The 18207-nt window shown below is 38.9% G+C and overlaps 1 protein-coding gene across 3 annotated transcripts in view; it reads right to left on the reverse strand.

The window, feature by feature from the left end:
* Nucleotides 1–18207, reverse strand: part of HS2ST1 (heparan sulfate 2-O-sulfotransferase 1) — a 187414-nt gene that overhangs the window by 42846 nt on the left and 126361 nt on the right. For all 3 annotated transcript variants that reach the window (XM_027536650.1, XM_027536649.1, XM_027536651.1), the window contains exon 2: nt 1453–1691. In XM_027536650.1, the coding sequence (XP_027392451.1) occupies nt 1453–1691 (239 nt within the window). The remainder of the gene's footprint in view (nt 1–1452; nt 1692–18207) is intronic.

Below are 18207 nucleotides of genomic sequence, written 5' to 3' on the forward strand. Positions count from 1 at the left end.
CCGACTCTGTGAGACCCCATATACGGCAGCCCACCAGGCTCCCCCGTCCCTGGGATTCTCCAGGCAAGAACACTGGAGTGGGTTGCCATTGCCTTCTCCAATGCATGAAAAGTGAAAAGTGAAAGTGAAGTCGCTCAGTCATGTCTGACTCTTAGGGACCCCATGAATCACAGCACACCAGGCCTCCCTGTCCATCACCAACTCCTGGAGTTCACCCAGACTCACGTCCATCGAGTCAGTGATGCCATCCAGCCATCTCATCCTCTGTCATCCCCTTCTCCTCCTGCCCCCAATCCCTCCCAGCATCAGAGTCTTTTCCAATGAGTGGGGTGCCATTGCCTTCTCCATTTGATACATAGTATTTTCAAATATTATCTTTTCTTATCATGGGGCTCAATTCCTATTCCCTTTAATATCTGTGGAAAGAACTACACTTATAGTCAGAACTCCAGGTGTGAAGAAAATATCTGAAGCTACTGCTCAAGAGGGGAGTCAGTTTCAGTTTCTGAGATAACTTCCTCCACTTTTCTTAAAACCATTTCATAAATTATCTATCCGTTTATCTAAAGATTCTTAACAACTTGAAAGATAGTGCACCCCAATGTTCAGTGCAGCACTTTTTATAAAAGGATACAAATTAACTTAATTACAAAACAGAAGGAGTTACAGATGTGGAAAAGAAGTTTATGGTCACCAGGAGGTAAGGAGGGAAGGGATAAATTGGGAGATTAGGACTGACACAAAACATACTACTATATATCTAAAATAGGTAACTAATAAGGACCTACTGTAGAGCACAGGGAACTCTACTCACTACTCTGTAATGACCTACATGGGATCAGAATCTAAAAGAGTGTATACATGTAAATGTGTAACTGATTCCTTTTGTTGAACAGCAGGAATTAGCTCAACATTGTAAATCAACTATACTCTGATACAAAATTTTTTAAAAAGATTCTCAATAACTTGAAAGGCAAGATTATATTAAAAATACAAGTCATAACCCCTGTTCTCCAGAAGTTTATAGCTAATACTTACATGAATAAAGATAAGATTAAATTCAGGAGTCTAGTCACAAAGAATACAAGTATTCATCAAATAAAGATTTCTCAGTGATGAATTGAGACAATATAGTGATTTTTATTGCAGGGCACCTGCTAAAAATATTTCACAGTTTTAAAGGGCTAGCATACTGAAGAGCATCAAGTTTCTTTTCAAAAATTCAAGCTGTTAATTCATTTATTTCACAAGTATTTGAATACATATTGTAGGCAAGGAAATGTACCAAATACTGTGAAGAATGTAAACTATAGAGAAGTTTGGTTGATGCATTCCTCCAAGAAACTTACAATCCACTGGGTTCAGCATACATATCCCTTAAATGCTTTACCTTCTTGAAATAAAAAACTTGAGTTGGTGTCAGAAAACATTATGAATCCAAGTGGTATTTACCTGATCTTGCAGTGACATCACTGGATTATTTTTGGTAGTGTTGATGTGAAGAACATGGTATTTATTCTTTGCACACAGGTCATAGGCAATATTGGTAAAAGAGGTGCTTGCAGTTTTGGGGACTCTGTTGTAAATGATCACCATGTCGTCTTCCTCATCTAAAGCTACATCTTGCCGAGGGCCGTCCATGGTATGTCGCTGCTCAATCTCTCGAACTTCATGTCGTGCAATGGCCCTTTCTGCAAAGAAAAATATGAACTTAGTTTTGAAAGACACTATAAAGGAAGTTGTAAAACACTGAAAATAATTTCCTATTCCTGGAACATAGTTCTCCTACTCAAGAATGGGGTTAAGAACCACTAAAGAAATGTTTTAAGGACCAAAACTTCAGAATTATTTTGGAGAGATAATAACTCATACATATGAAAAACAAAAGAAAAAACAGTCATTGAGTTTAGAATACAACAGATTAGAGTTCTTCCATGTAGTTCAAAATACACTTTTCATTCCAACAGAATTTTTATAGCCTAAATTAATTCTCAAACCCATAAAGACAGGTTGCATGGAATACTAAACTTCACAGTAAAAATACACTTAGAAAATAAATCACTTATAATTTAGGCAATGATTTAGAAATTTATTACTTAGGATGTAGCTGTGTGTGTGCTCAGTTGTGTCTGACTCTTTGCAACCCCTTGGACTGTAGCCTGCCAGGCCCCTCTGTCCATGGAATTCTCTAGGCAAGAATACTGGAGTGGGGTGCCATTTCCTACTCCAGGGGATCTTCCTCACCCAGGGATCCAACCTGCATCTCTTGTGTCTCTTGCATTGGCAGGTAGATTTCTTACCACTGCACCACCTGGGAAGTATATCGGATATAATAACTCCCCGCCTTATCAGAATGTACTAGGGCAGTGATTATAAACGCTTGTGTGATTTTAGGTAACAAGGGTACAGATGGTATCATAAAACCTTTTTCATTTTGGTGTTTTAATATACAGATAAGTCCTGGCTATGTTTATTAATTAAACTCCATGGTGCCTCTAATTCAAACGACTGTTCACCAAGCAGTTTGAAAAGCAAGTTACATTTTTTTTTCTTATTATTTATTTTTTAATTGAAAGATAACTGCTTTACAGAACTTTGTTGTTTTCTGTCAAACCTCAACATGAATCGGTCACAGGTATACATACTTCCCCTCCCTTTTGAACCTCCCTCCCATCTCCTTCCCCATCCCACCCCTCTCCCTCCCCATCCCACCCCTCTAGGTTGAGGCACAGCCCCTGTTTGAGTTTCCTGAGCCATACTATTCTCTATTTAATATAGGCTTTAACTTCAAATACTCTTTAGAATTAAGAAGCAAGAATATGGGAAGAAATGGGGCGGGGGGAGTAACAAGACTGCAAATTACTCTGCACAAAGACAACTGCTCACACACAGTATGCACCCTCCTTCCACTGGATCTCTGTGCCTCACCCTGCCTTGAACTCTCATTCACTCTCCCTCTAGCTCAATTCTGCCTAGTGAACCCCTCAAACTTCACATTGAATTTAATCATCACCTGCAAGGGAAGCATCATCTAATCTCCCTAACTAGGCCAAACCTCACACATACACACATGATGTATGTATATATACCTCATAATGCACATCTCATACATACACATAAGTGCAATTTTACATTTTATGTGTATTAGCATCCATCTACCATGCTGGCAACAATTCAGTAAAGTGACATAAAAAAGCACTGTGGTACAATTACAGTAACAAGTTCAGGCTTCAAATATTGTTTGACTATGCATCTTAAATTTTGATTCAGAAGATATGGCCACTGCATTATAAAGTATGCTCTGAGCTGAGGATTCACCTTCAGAAGACTTGAAGTTCCAAGCCTGCTGCTTACTGGTGGTGGTTTAGTTGCTAAGTCATGTCTGACTCTGCGACCCCATGGACTGGAGCCCACCAGGCTCCTCTGTTCATGGGATTTCCAGGCAAGAATACTGGAGTGGGTTGCCATTTTCTCCTCCAGGGGATCTTCCTGACCCAAGGATCGACCCCACGTTTCCTATGTCTCCTGAGTTGCAGGCAGATTCTTTACCCACTGAGCCTTCAGGGAAGCCCTACTAGCAGCGGGCTTTCCAAAACAGGAAAGCAGTACACATATGAATATATACTATGCATATATATGTATCTTTTTTCATGGGGGAGAGTTGGTTGGGAATATGGAGAAAACGAGATGAGCTTAATGTGGAACATACTGTTGGACTGCCTGGGATACCCAGGAGACGTAGATAACTGGGCACACAGCTCAAGTGCTTGAGAATAAACATTCATGTAGAAGACAGACATCTGGGAAACCATAGGAATGATGAAACTACATAGATACTACAGAATGTATAGCATGTAAAGAGAATTTAATCTTAGAACAGAATCTTAGGAAGTATCAACATTTAAGGGCCAAGAAAAAAAAGACAATCAAAAGAAAAGACTAAGAAGAAACAGAAGAAGAAACCTGGACAGACTTTTAAGAACCACATACCACATGTTTAGAAAGCACAATATTTTTCAAAATTTACAGTAGTTTACAAATGAATCTGAGGTAATGTATGATGCTCAAGCATCTACACAGGATTTGGAAGTTCTCTCACTAAATTCAGCATGTATTATGGAAAGCCTAAGAATATAATTATATTCAATAATTTTAAAGGAATTGTATCTTCTAAGCAACCCCAAACTGTCACCACAATCCAAAACTATTTCACTATTGTTATGTCCTCACTCTCCCTTTTCCACTATGGGAAATAAAACAGTACTGCTGACATTTAAGTGCTGACAGAAGTTTAAGAGGTTGTTTCCTACAGCAGCCAGATATATATGAAATTACCTTTACTTTTAATGGCTACACCAACAACCAATAATGCTGAATGCTTTCACTAGTTTTTCTGAACTCAGTATTTGGAAAAGAAACAGATTTTGTTATTCTTTAAAGAAGTTATTATTTAGTTTATAGATTAAAAAACTTTTCAAGGTGCTAAAACTCTAGAGCATGAAACTAACATGTTTTTAGAATTAATCATCATTCTTAGTTCATTATGTGTATTAAAGTATATGAACTGTATATTTGACATTTCCTAAATTAAAGACTAGAGATCTCTTCAGGAAAATTAGAGATACCAAGGAAACATTTCATGCAAAGATGGGCACAATAAAGGACAGAAACAGTACGGACCTAACAGAAGCAGAAGATATTAAGAAGAGGTGGCAAGAATACACAGAAGAATTATACAAAAAAGATCTTTATGACCCAGATAACCACAATGGTGTGATCATTCACCTAAAGCCAGATATCCTGAAACGTGAAGTCAAGTGGGCTTTAGGAAGCATCACTATGAACAAAGCTTGTGGAGGTGATAGAATTCCTGCTGAGCTATTTTAAATCCTAAAAGATGATGCTGTGCAAGTGCTACGCTCAGTATGCCAGCAAATTTGGAAAACTCAGCAGTGGCCACAGGACTGGAAAAGGTCAGTTTTCATTCCAATCCCAAAGAAAGGCAATGCCAAAGAATGTTCAAACTACCTACCGCACCATAGAACTCATTTCACACACAAGGAAAGTAATGCTCAAAACTGCCCAAGCAATAGTGGCTCATGATGATTTTTTTGGTCCTTTGAGGATATGATGAAAGCAATAGATCTGGTCTCCAGAACGGCTGATGTGTACATTTCAGAGCTTCCTCCTAGAGCCCAACCATGGACAGGCAGCTCCATGACCCCAAGTTAATTATTTCCAAAAAAAGAAAAAAGGTTCATGGACATCAAGGCCTGATAGTAAACTGCCTAAAGGTATTAGTATATATATTGAAAACAAGAGGTTACTCAGAAATTAGAATTGCAGGCAAAGAGAAATCATAGAGAAAATTGGCAGTGACGATTAGAAAAATGTCCACAGGGAGGGTGCCTTGTCACAAAATTTGACCTGTCAGAACTCCCTGGTAATTATGCCTTTTGCAGAGCCAGACAGAAACTAAGAGCTTGGAGCTATCAAACACCTGAGTTAAAGTGGATCCTTAGCATTTTCTAGGGATAAATCCTCAGTTGTGTAAATCCCCAAATACTGTTCTGAAGTATAATTTGTTCCCCATAAAATATGCACACAATGAGAAGTAGGAAGCAATAAAGGAGCACCAAAAGAAAGCTATTAAAAGGTTAACTGATTCCTTTTCCAGCAGCACTTACTGTGAATGAACTGTCTAGTCAGACACTATCTGATCTTCATGGAAGTAGGATTTGGTAATTATTATGAATTAAACAAATTGGTTGTCCAATAGTATACATCATTTTCTTATGAATATGTTTAGCCTGAGTCAGTTTCATTGAATTCAATCATGCTGCTGCTAAGTAGCTTCAGTCTTGTCCGACTCTGTGCGACCCCATAGATGGCAGCCCACCAGGCTCGGCCATCCCTAGGATTCTTCAGGCAAGAACACTGGAGTGGGTTGCCATTTCCTTCTCCAATGCATGAAAGTGAAAAGTTGAGAGTGAAGTCGCTCAGTTGTGTCCGACTCTTAGCAACCCCATGGACTGCAGCCCACCAGCCTCCTCCATCCTTGGGATTTTCCAGGCAAGAGTACTGGAGTGGGTTGCCATTGTCTTCTCCATCAATCACCATGGGGACTGACAAAATAAATTCCGATGATTAAAGGCTGGACTCTCAACACTAGTAAATGCTTTCTTGTGTGGTTTCCAGGCAGTGAGCAAGAGACACACGTGTTGTCCTTAAAACTTACAAGTGGACTTCCCTGGTGGTCCAGTGGTTAGGATTCCACCTGTCAATGCAGGGGACGCAAGTTTGATCCCTGGTCTGGAAGATTCCACATGCCGCAGGGCAACTACTGAGCTCGCGTGCCACAACCACTGAAGCCCACACACCCCAGAGTCCATGCTCCACAACAAGAGAAGTACCACAGTGAGAAGCCTGCAGTCCACAACTAGAGTTGCTCCTACTTGTTTCAGCTAGAGAAAGCCTGTGTGCAGCAACAAAGACCCAGCACAATAAAAATTAAATAAATTAATTACTTAAAAAATTTTACACATATGTTTAACTGGATCATTCTATAAAAAGAAGTTGAGACCACCTTCTACTTCAAGGAAGATGGTGTAAACTTATGTTTTTGCTATTCCTCTCATGAAGTACAACTAAAACCCTGGACATTATATAAATGACAAACGTAAGACTCTAAAGTTGGAGAGAAGAAAACAGGCTAGTTAGAGCCCTTAAGATTCAAGGAGCAACATGGTGAGTTTCTTTTCTTTAGCCTTATATATCCCAGTCTTGGAGCAGTAGAAGCTGGCAACCCAGGAGCAGGCATACATAAAAAGACGTCCAACAAAAGCCCTGCCAGAACTCCAAGGAAGGGACAGCATAGTAAGACAAAAAACTTTTGGACAATAATCACTCTACTTTAGCCAAACTCCACAGAAAAAACTGTGCCCCACTTCCATTCCTCACAGGCCAAGTAGCTAGCCTAGACTTCTACCCTCACAAAGCTGTAATCAGGTGCCCAGTATCTCTGATGGAACGGTGTCAGAGAAGACAAAGTAGGGAGCCAGAACTTTTATCCTAGGCAACAGGTAACAAGGCACCTCTGCAGTGTCAGTGAAGACCAAGCAAGGAACCAGAATGTCCACTTTCACACAGGAGTGATGAGAGGCCCCCTCCCCTCCCCACTTGGTGCTGTCAGAGGAGACCTAGTGGAGAATCAGGATGTTCACCATCACTCAGTGTAATGAGGCCACTCCCGTCCCTGCCCAAGGTAACAATGAGCTCACCGGGTGTTGATGGTGGCCTATTTGGGAACCTGAACTTCTACCTCCACTTCACAGTAACAAAACAGCAACCCTTTCCTTTGCCAGAGCAGTATTGGAGAAAGTCAACTAAAACAAAAGGTATTTTTAAATAAGATTCAGAGTACCCACAGATACAGAGAACAAACTAGTGGATACCAGTGATGAGAGGGAAAGGGGAGGGATAATACAGGTGTTGGGGGAGAAAGGGGCTATTGTGGATTATATGACATCATGTGTGCGAAACTTTTGAAAATTGCAAAACACTATAGAATTTAAAGAATATTTTCTTCAACTGAAGAAAAAAGATCCAAAGTCTCACAACATAATATAAAAATATCCATGTTTCAATCAAATTGTACTGAGCATATTAAGAACAGGATCTCAAACTCAATGAATAGAGATAAGAAATGACAATATAAAAAGAACAGCAATGTTAGAATTATCAAAGATTTAAAGCAGTCATTATAAAATGCTTTCAAGAACAAGCTTGAACCAAATGAAAAAATAGAAGGCCTCAGAAAATAAGCTCAGTAATGAAATAAAATATATAGATAACTAAATGGAAATTTTAGAACTCAAAGAAGAAAAAACAACAAACAAACAAACCCATAATAAAAAGCTCAGTGAATGGGATCAACAGCAGAATGGAAAGGAAGGAAATTTAGTGAACTGGAACATAGAACAAAAGAAATTATCCAATCAGAATAACAATGAGAGACTATAATAGGGAGAATAAAGCAACAGAACCTTGGGGAACTGTGGGATATAGCAACAGGATTTAAAATTGGTGTCACAGAGTCTTGGAAGGAAAGGAGAAAGAAAGCAGGGCTGAAAGAATTCTTAAAGAAATATGGCTGAAAACTTGACATCCGACAGGAGACAAAGATTTAAGATGCTGAACAAACTCCAAATGGCATAAACCAAAAACATCCAAGACAAGACACATCATAATTAAGCTTCTGGAAACTAAAAATTAAGAAAAAAAGGCTTGAAATCAGCCTGAGAAAATGAAGCCTACTGTAGAAAAGAACTGGAATAACAGCAGATTTCTCATCAGAAGTCAAAGAGCCAGGAGGAGGTGCCACAATTTTTCAAGTGATGAAATAAAATAATCCTACACCCAGAGAAAATCATCCTCAAGAATGAAGGGGTATAAGATATTCTTATATGAAAGAAACCTATAATGATTTATTGCCACTATGATTAATGAGGTTTTCTAGATAGGAAAAAAAAAAACATAAAAGAAGAAATCTTAAAACACAAGGGAAAAAAAAGGCAACAAGAAAATAGAAAGAATAAACACATGGGTAAATACAATAAACTGTCCTTGTGTTTTCAAAAATATGTTTGACATATAAAGAAAAAATTATAACATTGTGTGATATGATTTTAAATGTATGCAGAAGAAACATTTAGTACAATTATGTTGTAAGTGGCAGATAGTAAAAGTATGTAAATCGAGGTAGTTTCCACACTTCACTTGAATTGGTAAACTGATGACACCAATAAACTGTGACAAGTGATATTTATATGATGTAACACACAAAGCAACCATGAAAAATGCTGTATAAAGACTCCGAAACACACTCCAAGTGTTTTAAATTCAAAAACACTATGGATAAATCAAACTGTAACTTTTAGTAAGTGTAAAAGTAATTTATAGGAATGAAGAGAAAGGAAAAGAGGTAAGAAGAAAAACAGAAAACAAAACGGAAAGAAATATCAAGGAAACTTAAATACATAAGTGAATAAAAATGAAAATAAAGTAAGAGGAATTCCCAAGACAGCAAAGACCCTGAGCTTACTTCCCCTCATAAGCACAGCAAAATTACAACTATTTACAGAATAACTATTGATGAAAAAGATTTGAACCTACCAGAAAAGATCGTCTACACTAAAAGTATAAAGAAGGAACCATAATGGAGATGGACAGGAGAGGTAGAGTTGTAGTAGAGTCAAAACCTCAACCCTTGGGTTGGGTGACCCACAAATGGTAGAATTATTTCAACCGCAGAGGTTCTCCCCCAGGGAAAAGGGGTCTGTGCCCCACAATGGGCTCTGTAGCCCAGAGTCGTGTGCCAGAAAGATGAGCCCCCAGAGTATCTGGCTTTGAAGATCAGTGATGCTTATTTTCAGGAGACACAGAAGACTGTGGGAAATAGAGACTCCATTCTGAAAGGGCAGACACAAAATCTTTTCTTTTGTTGGAACCAGGGCAGATGGCAGTAAGGAGCCTGGGTCGGACCTACCTGCTGATCTTGGAGAGTCTCCCAGAGAAGCAGGAGGCAACTGGAGCTCATGCTGAGGCAAAGACACTGCTGGCAGCCATTCTGGGGAGCCTGTCCTACCATGGGGACACTGGTGTTGAAAAATGCCATTCTGGAATACTCCCTCTAGCTTATTAATGTCAGGACCCAGCTCCCTCCACCCCCACCCACCAGTGCTGGGACTCCTCAGGCCAGGCAACTAACCAGGTGGGACACAGCTCCACCCACCAGCAGACAGGGCACCTTAACACCCCTGAGCCCACAGCAGTTCCTGAACATGACCCTAGCCATCACAGGCCCACGACGCAGCTGCACATACCAGTGTGAAGGCACCAGAGCCAGACCTTCCAGAGGCTCTGACCACCAGCAGGCAGGCAAAATCCCCAGAATACTCTGAGACTTACACCAGCAAGCCTGCTTTAGCATTAGGACCAGCTTCATCTATCCTTCCTAAACTATTTCAAGAAACTGCAGAGGAAGGAATGTTTTCAAACTCATTCTATGAGGCCAGCAACACACTGATACCAAAACCAGATAAAGATATCACAAGAATAGAAAATTATAGGCCAGAATAACTGATGTACTTAGATGCAAAAATCCTCAACAAATATTGGCAGAGCAAATACAAAATACATTAAAAGGATCATACTTCATGATCAAATGGACTTCATATCAGGTATGCAAGAATGGTTCAACAGCCACAAATAAACTAATGTGATAAACATTAACAAACTGAAGAATTAAAACTATATAACCATCTCAATAGGGGCAGAAAAAGGTTTTGACAAAATTCAACACCCGTTTATGATTTTAGAAAAACAAAAACAAAAAAACCACTCTCCAGAAAGTGGGCATAGAGAATATACCTCAACATAATAAAGGCCATACATGAAATGGCAACCTACTCCAGTGTTCTTGCCTGGAGAATCCCAGGGATGGGGGAGCCTGGTGGGCTGCCGTCTATGGGGTCACACAGATTCTGGCACGACTGAAGTGACTTAGCAGCAGTAGCATGATAAGCCCAGAGCTAACATCATACTCAACAGTGAAAAGTTGAAAGTATTTTTTCTAACATTAGGAACAATACAAGGATGCCCACTCTCCCCACTTTTATTCAACATAGTATTAGAAATCCTAGCCATAGCCATAGCAATCAGACAAGAAAAATAAAAGGAATCTAAATTGAAAAGTAAGACTGTCACTGACTGCAGATGACATATAATACTATACATAGAAAACCCTAAAGAAAACTACTTGAGTTCATCAATCAATCTGGTAAAGTTGCAGAATACAAAATTAATATATAGAAATCAGTTGCACTTCCATACCCTACCAACGAACTATCAGAAAGAAAACTTAAAGAAACAATCCTATTTACAATTACATTGAAAAGAATAAAATACCTACGAATAAACATATATAAGGGGTAAAAGACCTGTGTCCCTATATACAAGGGCTCTTCTAGACCCTTGTAAATACATGGCTTACATATTTATTATGTTTGTGCATTAATTATATATTGACGCTTAAGATTAATGAAAATATAAAATAAAAATTGAATTTTCTTCCCAAATTTCATCTCACTAATGAATTATGACTAAAAACTTATTGGTTAATGTTCTTAAGAGGATCTATTAGGTAAGAACATTGAAGTAGCTGATCAATATCCCAACAATCTGGTAACTACCAATATAATTATTTTTTTATTGCTAAGATTTAAGTTAAAGGACTATGTATTATATTTATATTGGCTGGTTTTTTACAGTTATTACACAAATATTAAAATGTGAAATTCTTATAACAACCTTCCTTTATATTACCAATCTGAAAAATGCATTAATCACCTATATGAAATATAATATTGTTAATAGCCAACACTGAATTCTCACTATGTGTCTTAAATGTATCATTCTTTACACGCATACTCTGTGTTAAGTGTTTTATATGCATTATCTCAAGTTTTGATTCTTAAAACAACCCTAAGAGGCAATATTATTATTCTCATCTAGATGAGGAAACTGATTCTCAAAGAAGTTAATTGATCAAGTGAAAAGTGAAAGTGAAGTTTCTCAGTCGTGTCCGACTCTTTGCGACCCCATGGACTGTAACCTATCAGGCTCCTCTGTCCATGGGATTTTCCAGGCAAGAGTGCTGGAGTGGATTACCATTTCCTTCTCCAGGGGATCTTCCCGACCCAGGAATCAAACCCAATCTCCTGCATTGCAGGCAGATGCTTTACTGTCTGAGCCACCAGGGAAGCCCAAAATACTAAAGCAGTAAGTAGCTAGTTTGTCTCCTTAAGATACTATCCTATGTGTGTTGAAAGTCACTCTGTCATGTCCAACTATTTGTAGTGCTCAGGCCAGAATACTGGATTGGGTAGCCGTTCCCTCTTCCAGGGGATCTTTCCAATCCAGGGATCGAACCCAGGTCTCCTACACTGCAGGCAGATTTTTTACCATCTGAGCCACCAGGGAAGCCAATGTAAGGATATGGTTTCAGGTCAATCTGACTCTAGAGCCTGTGCTCCACATTATACTTGTCATCTGAGATTTAATCTAATTTCATAAGAGGAAGGAGTAGGGTTGTATAATTAAACACAGCAGGATATTATATAAAAGTACTACTTTTTTTGCAAGTACCCATTTTCAAAATATAGAATATTATAGTTAAAAATCATGGGTGAGCTGACTTCATTCTGTACATATTTCAATCACTTGAAATGAATATTCTGATAGAAATGGGGATTCCAACCAATATTCTTTTCCCTTTTCTCAAGTTTTACCAAGACATCTCAAACATGCCTCATACCTTTTTATACACTTCTCAAGTAATCTATTCTTATTTTAAATTTACATCTTATACAAAGTCAAATAAATGCCATAACAGAGAACAAACTAATTCTGAAATCAAGAATTGGGGTAAAAAACTTACGGAGAAAGATACACTGGATAAGTTGAGCTTTGAAAAGATACTGGGTTTCAAAATATAGAGATGGATCCTTTGGGAAGCTATAAAGGCCTGCAGAGTGACTAAGTTGACAAGTAACACACTAGTAATATTTGATTATAAAATTATTTAACCAAAAGTGTTCTGTGACAACCTAGAGGGGTGGGAGGGGGTGGGAGGGAGGTTCAAGAGAAAGGGGACATATGTACACTGGCTGATCCATACTGTTGTATTCAGTTCAGTCCAGTCGCATCTAACTCTTTGTAAACCATGAACTGTAGCACACCAGGCTTCCCTGTCTATCACCAACTCCCAGAGCCTGCTCAAATTCATGTCCATGGAGCGGTGATGCCATCCAATTATCTCATCCTTTGTCATCCCCTTCTCCTCCTGCTTTCAATTTTCCCCAGCATCAGGGTCTTCTCCAAGGAGTCAGTTCTTCACATCAGGTGGCCAAAGTATTAGAGTTTCAGCTTCAGCATCAGTCCTTCCAATGAATATTCAGGATTGCTTTCCTTTAGGATTGACTGATTTGATCTTCCTGCAGTCAAAGGGGCTCTCAAGTCTTCTCTAACACCACAGTTCAAAAGCATCAAGTCTTCAGTGCTCAGCTTTCTTTCCGGTCCAACTCTCACATCCATACGTGACTACTGGAAAAACCATAGCTTTGACTAGAGGGACCTTTGTCGGCAGTGTAACTGTTGTATGGCAGAAATCAACACAGCACTGTACAGCAATTATGCTCCAATTAAAAATTATTTAACAACAGTAGTGTAAAACAGCTAAAAAAAAATGACAATTTTAGGCTATACTGGAAAGCATATAATTATCAAAGTAACAATTGTTCCATTTACTGAGCCTTTATTATGGGCCAGAAGCAATGCTGCTGTGTGTTTAAACATGTATCACTTCATTTAATTCTTAAAGTAACCCTATGCCTATTACTTATAAGGTAATAATATGGAAACGGAGCGTCAGATTAGTTAAGAGTTTTGAGGAACAGAGTCAGAACCCAAAACTTCAATCTGATACCAAAGCCTAACCAAAATGTAGTCATTACTGTCTTAAACCACAGGAAGGCACTATTCCTAGGAAATCTATGTCACACATGTACCATTATGTATCATTTCAGGCATACACAAAGAATAGAGTACATTCAGGATGGAAAAGAGCTAGATAACCCATGCCACACAAAAAAACTGCTTTTAAAACACCCAGTACACTTAAGTAGAGAGGAGAAATTCCATAAATGTACTAAAGTTATCTTGAAATGTTTGAAAAGTTATTATGAAAAGGAGGCATCCTTTCTTTAGAATCACTCTAGAAGACAAGATAGACTATGTCTCAAGACGGAATGAGCTTTTTAAATAACTAGCAGTGCAAAGAAAAGATATGTGCAGTTTAGGGGGAGGTAAGCTATCAATCTCCAGAGGTACTCATCTAGAGGCTTCATGTGTCTTAGTCATGCACTCGGGTCCGACCCTCTGTGACCCCATGGACTGTAACGTACCAGGCTCCTCTGTTCAAGGGATTCTCCAGGCAAGAATACTGGAGTAGGTAGCCAAGCCCTTCTCCAGGGGATCTTCCCCACCTAAAAATCGAACCCAGGTCTCCAACATTGCAGGCAGATTCTTTATTGAGCCACAAGGAAAAGCCCCAGAGGTGCTTCACGAGGACCCACCAAAAGATGTAGACAGGATTTCTGCACTGATGAGAGCAGAAACCATAGGACATCTGGCATCGGTTACCACTAGGTAAATACCTGTGCTTAGTTGCTCAGTCATGTCTCACTCTTTCCGATCCCCCAGACTGTAGCCCACTGGCTCTCTGTCTATGGGATTTTTCAGGCAAGAATACTGGAGCAGGTTGCCATTTCTTTCTATTAGATACTCCTGACCCAGGAATCCAACCCACGTCTCTGATGCCTCCCACATTACAGGCAAATTCTTTACCCACTGAGCCCACTGGGGAAGCCTGCCTGCTAGCATACAGATTCTTTTGGAGGATTCTCTCCACTGAGCCTCTAACAACGTAGGTAGGAAAAAGCAAAAATAAAGATAGAAGCAGGCTGGTGACAATTAACTAAGAAGAAGGAGTGGAATGCTGACATGCTCTTTCCACAATTCTGTCTTATTCAGTCTTGTTCAATCATGTCCGACTCTGCAACTCTATGGACTGCAGCATGCCAGGCTTCCCTGTCCTTCACCATCTCCCAGAGTTTGCTCAAACTCATGTCTACCTTGAGAAATACTAAGTATGTACCTCTTATGATTATGGCAAAAATTCAGATAATGAGAAGATTGATACCATACTTTATGCTTTAAGTAATGAGAATACTGTGATAATTTATAACCTAGTTCCTCACCACTAGACTCATTAACTAATTCCATTAATATTTACTAAGAATCTATTAATTTACAATTCATCTGGTCCGGAGATAAGCCTAATCCTAGAGAATTTGGTGGCATGGCATTATAATAAAATTTTATAAGATGCAATGGGGAGCCCATAAATGGGATGCTTAAGAAAGGATTCACAAAGAAGACTGAGAAAGAAAAGTACCTCCTGAGTAGAAAAAGAAAGGCATTCTAGGCAGAGAGAAAAACTTGAGCAAAACCCTTGGAGGTATAATACTGCATGATGCATTCAGATCCTAAAAGTGGTTCTTGATAAGTTTACAATATGAAAGAATGGGTAGGGACAAAGTAAAACACGAGGCAGACGAGTGAGTGAGTCAAGTCGCTCAGTCATGTCCGACTCTTTGTGACCCCGTGGACTGTAGCCCCCCAGGCTCTTCTGTCCATGGGATTCTCCAGGCAAGAATACTGAAGTGGGTTGCCATTTCCTTCTCCAAGGAGACAGTGGGCAGAGGCCAAAACACAGTGTCTTAATCACCATACTGGGATATGAATTGTAACTTGAAAGTCAACAATTCTCAAACTCATTAAGCTGAGAACCTCTCTTTATACACTTAAAAATTTGGGACTCCAAAGAGTTTTCATCAGTATAGGTTAGATCTACCAATATCAAATGAGAAATGAAAACTATAAAACTTAAAAATATTTATTAATTTAAAAATAGTAATAAAGCATGTTAGCAAAAATGACAATTCTGTGAAAATACCTATTTCCAAAAGACAAAATTTAGTAAAAAGAGTGACTTTTTAACATTTTTGCATTTATTTTTATATGTCTAACAATGGAAGATAACTGGATTCTCATAACCGCTCTTCCATTAAAAATATTACCACATAGTATTTGGGTTGGAGTCTATGAAGCAATCAGACACACAGATTTTGTACAGATCCACAGCTGGAAAATGGAGAAGGAAACCAGATCCAGTCTTTTTGCCTGGAAAACCCCATGGACAAAGGAGCCCCAGGGCTACAGTCCATGGGGCTGCAAAGAGTCGCGCATGACTGAGCACACGTGCACAATAGTTGGAAAAGGATTATTTTAATAATATTTTCTGATAATTGTTTGACACTACACTAAAACTCAACAAGTGTTATTTCTCAAAGGCTAGTTGTAAAGTGATAACCCATGTTAGTAAACTTTCTATACACAGTATATTGATCTACCTTGTACCATCACTTAAAAATGCTGGTTTATGGAGTTGCACAGATCCACCAAAGGTCATATGTCTAATTATACAACTCCCCCCTCAATCTCATCAAAATACTCAGTATTGGGAAGCTCATAGTGACAAATACAAGTTTTCTCAAATTTTCTACTGGGCAACAAGTATTATCAGTTGTTTTCCTTCAAGCAACAAATTTACTTTGTAATTTTGTAATTCAACTAAGATATTAATTTTGATATTAAACTGGCAGGAAGATTCAGAGACCTCCTCAACTTCTAGCAGAGGTTCAAACTGCTATTAAAATAGATGTGCTTTGACTGTTGAAATAAACACCATACCAAAAAGATGAAAGCATTTTCAAAATCAAGAAAGAAATGCCAATATTGTCTACAAAGCTGAATTATTTTCACACTTCAACAGCTGCACCTGGTGCTCCATTGACTAGTAAGTAAAAAGAATATGGAGTAACTAGGCATCAACTCCAGCTGGGCTTGGAGATCATTAGCTAAAACCTACGCAGCAGCTGTTTGAAAATGAGAATTAGTGATGCTGAAAACCTGCCATTATTTCACTGGAGCTTGATATATATCATATTCAGAGCAGTGGTTTTCAATTTGAGCATGTATCAGGATGACTTGCAGGGTTTGTTAAAATGCAGATTCCAGATTCCCCACCATCTACAGTTGTTAATTCAGGGTCCAATAATTTTCTATCAAGTTCCCAGGTGATGCTGACATGATGGTCCAGGAATACTTTGAGAATGAATACTCTATAGAGAATATTTCTACTGGTTTATTAACAAGATAGGTGGAGATAACAGTCTTTTTTCTATGTGACTAATTAATTAGTATCCCTAGTAATCTGGAATTTACAGTAATTTTAAGTAGTTTAAATATGTAGAAAATAATGCTACTCAATTTCCTGGTAAAACTAGTTGTGAGAGTGTTCTAGTCAGGACATGTTTTACCCTTTAACTTATGGCATTGGTTCTGCTGGGATGGGTGGGTGTCCCATCTCCTTCGAAGAGCTTTTTCATAAAAGCTACCTTCTTTCTGGAAAAGAATGGTGATGACCATTACCCAGAATAGAATAGATATTACATAAATTTGCTTAATGAAAACAATATCAATTCAGTTCAGTTGCTCAGTTGTGTCTGACTCTTTGCAACCCCATGAATCGCCAGGCCTCCCTGTCCATCACCAACTCCCGGAGTTCACTCAAACTCATATCCATCGAGTCGGTGATGCCACCCAGCCATCTCATCCTCTGTTGTCCCCTTCTCCTCCTGCCCTCAATCCCTCCCAGCATCAGAGTCTTTTCCAATGAGTCAACTCTTCGCATGAGGTGGCCAAAGTACTGGAGTTTCAGCTTTAGCATCATTCCTTCCAAAGAACACCCAGGACTGATCTCCTTTAGAATAGAATGGTTGGATCTCCTTGCAGTCCAAGGGACTCTCAAGAGTCTTCTCCAACACCACAGTTCAAAAGCATCAATTCTTCGGTGCTCAGCTTTATTCACAGTCCAACTCTCACATCCATACATGACTACTGGAAAAACCATAGCCTTGATTAGACAGACCTTTGTTGGCAAAATAATGTCTCTGCTTTTAAATATGCTATGTGGGTTGGACATAACTTTCCTTCCAAGGAGTAAGTGTCTTTTAATTTCATGGCTGCAATCACCATCTGCAGTGATTTTGGAGCCCAAAAAAATAAAGTCTGGCACTGTTTTCACTGCTTCCCCATCTATTTCCCATGACGTGATGGGACCAAATGCCATGATCTTCGTTTTCTGAATGTTGAGCTTTAAGCCAACTTTTTCAGTCTCCTCTTTCACTTTCATCAAGAGGCTTTTTAGTTCCTCTTCACTTTCTGCCATAAGGGTGGTGTCATGTATTATTAAATTAATGGATACAGAAGATAAGAGTTCTTCACTAAGCAATCTAAGAAAGAACTACTTTTTAAAAGAAGTGAGAATGTGATATGATGATTTGAACCCTACTAACATAGCAATCAATGTTACACACAGCATGGTCAAAGCTGAAGCTCCACACATATCACACTTTTTCCTATAGGTTTGATATTCTAGGTCTGTCAAATCTTATCCTCAGA

Source organism: Bos indicus x Bos taurus, chromosome 3 (genome assembly GCF_003369695.1).
Source record: "Bos indicus x Bos taurus breed Angus x Brahman F1 hybrid chromosome 3, Bos_hybrid_MaternalHap_v2.0, whole genome shotgun sequence".
In the NCBI taxonomy this organism is placed as follows: Eukaryota; Metazoa; Chordata; class Mammalia; order Artiodactyla; family Bovidae; genus Bos; species Bos indicus x Bos taurus.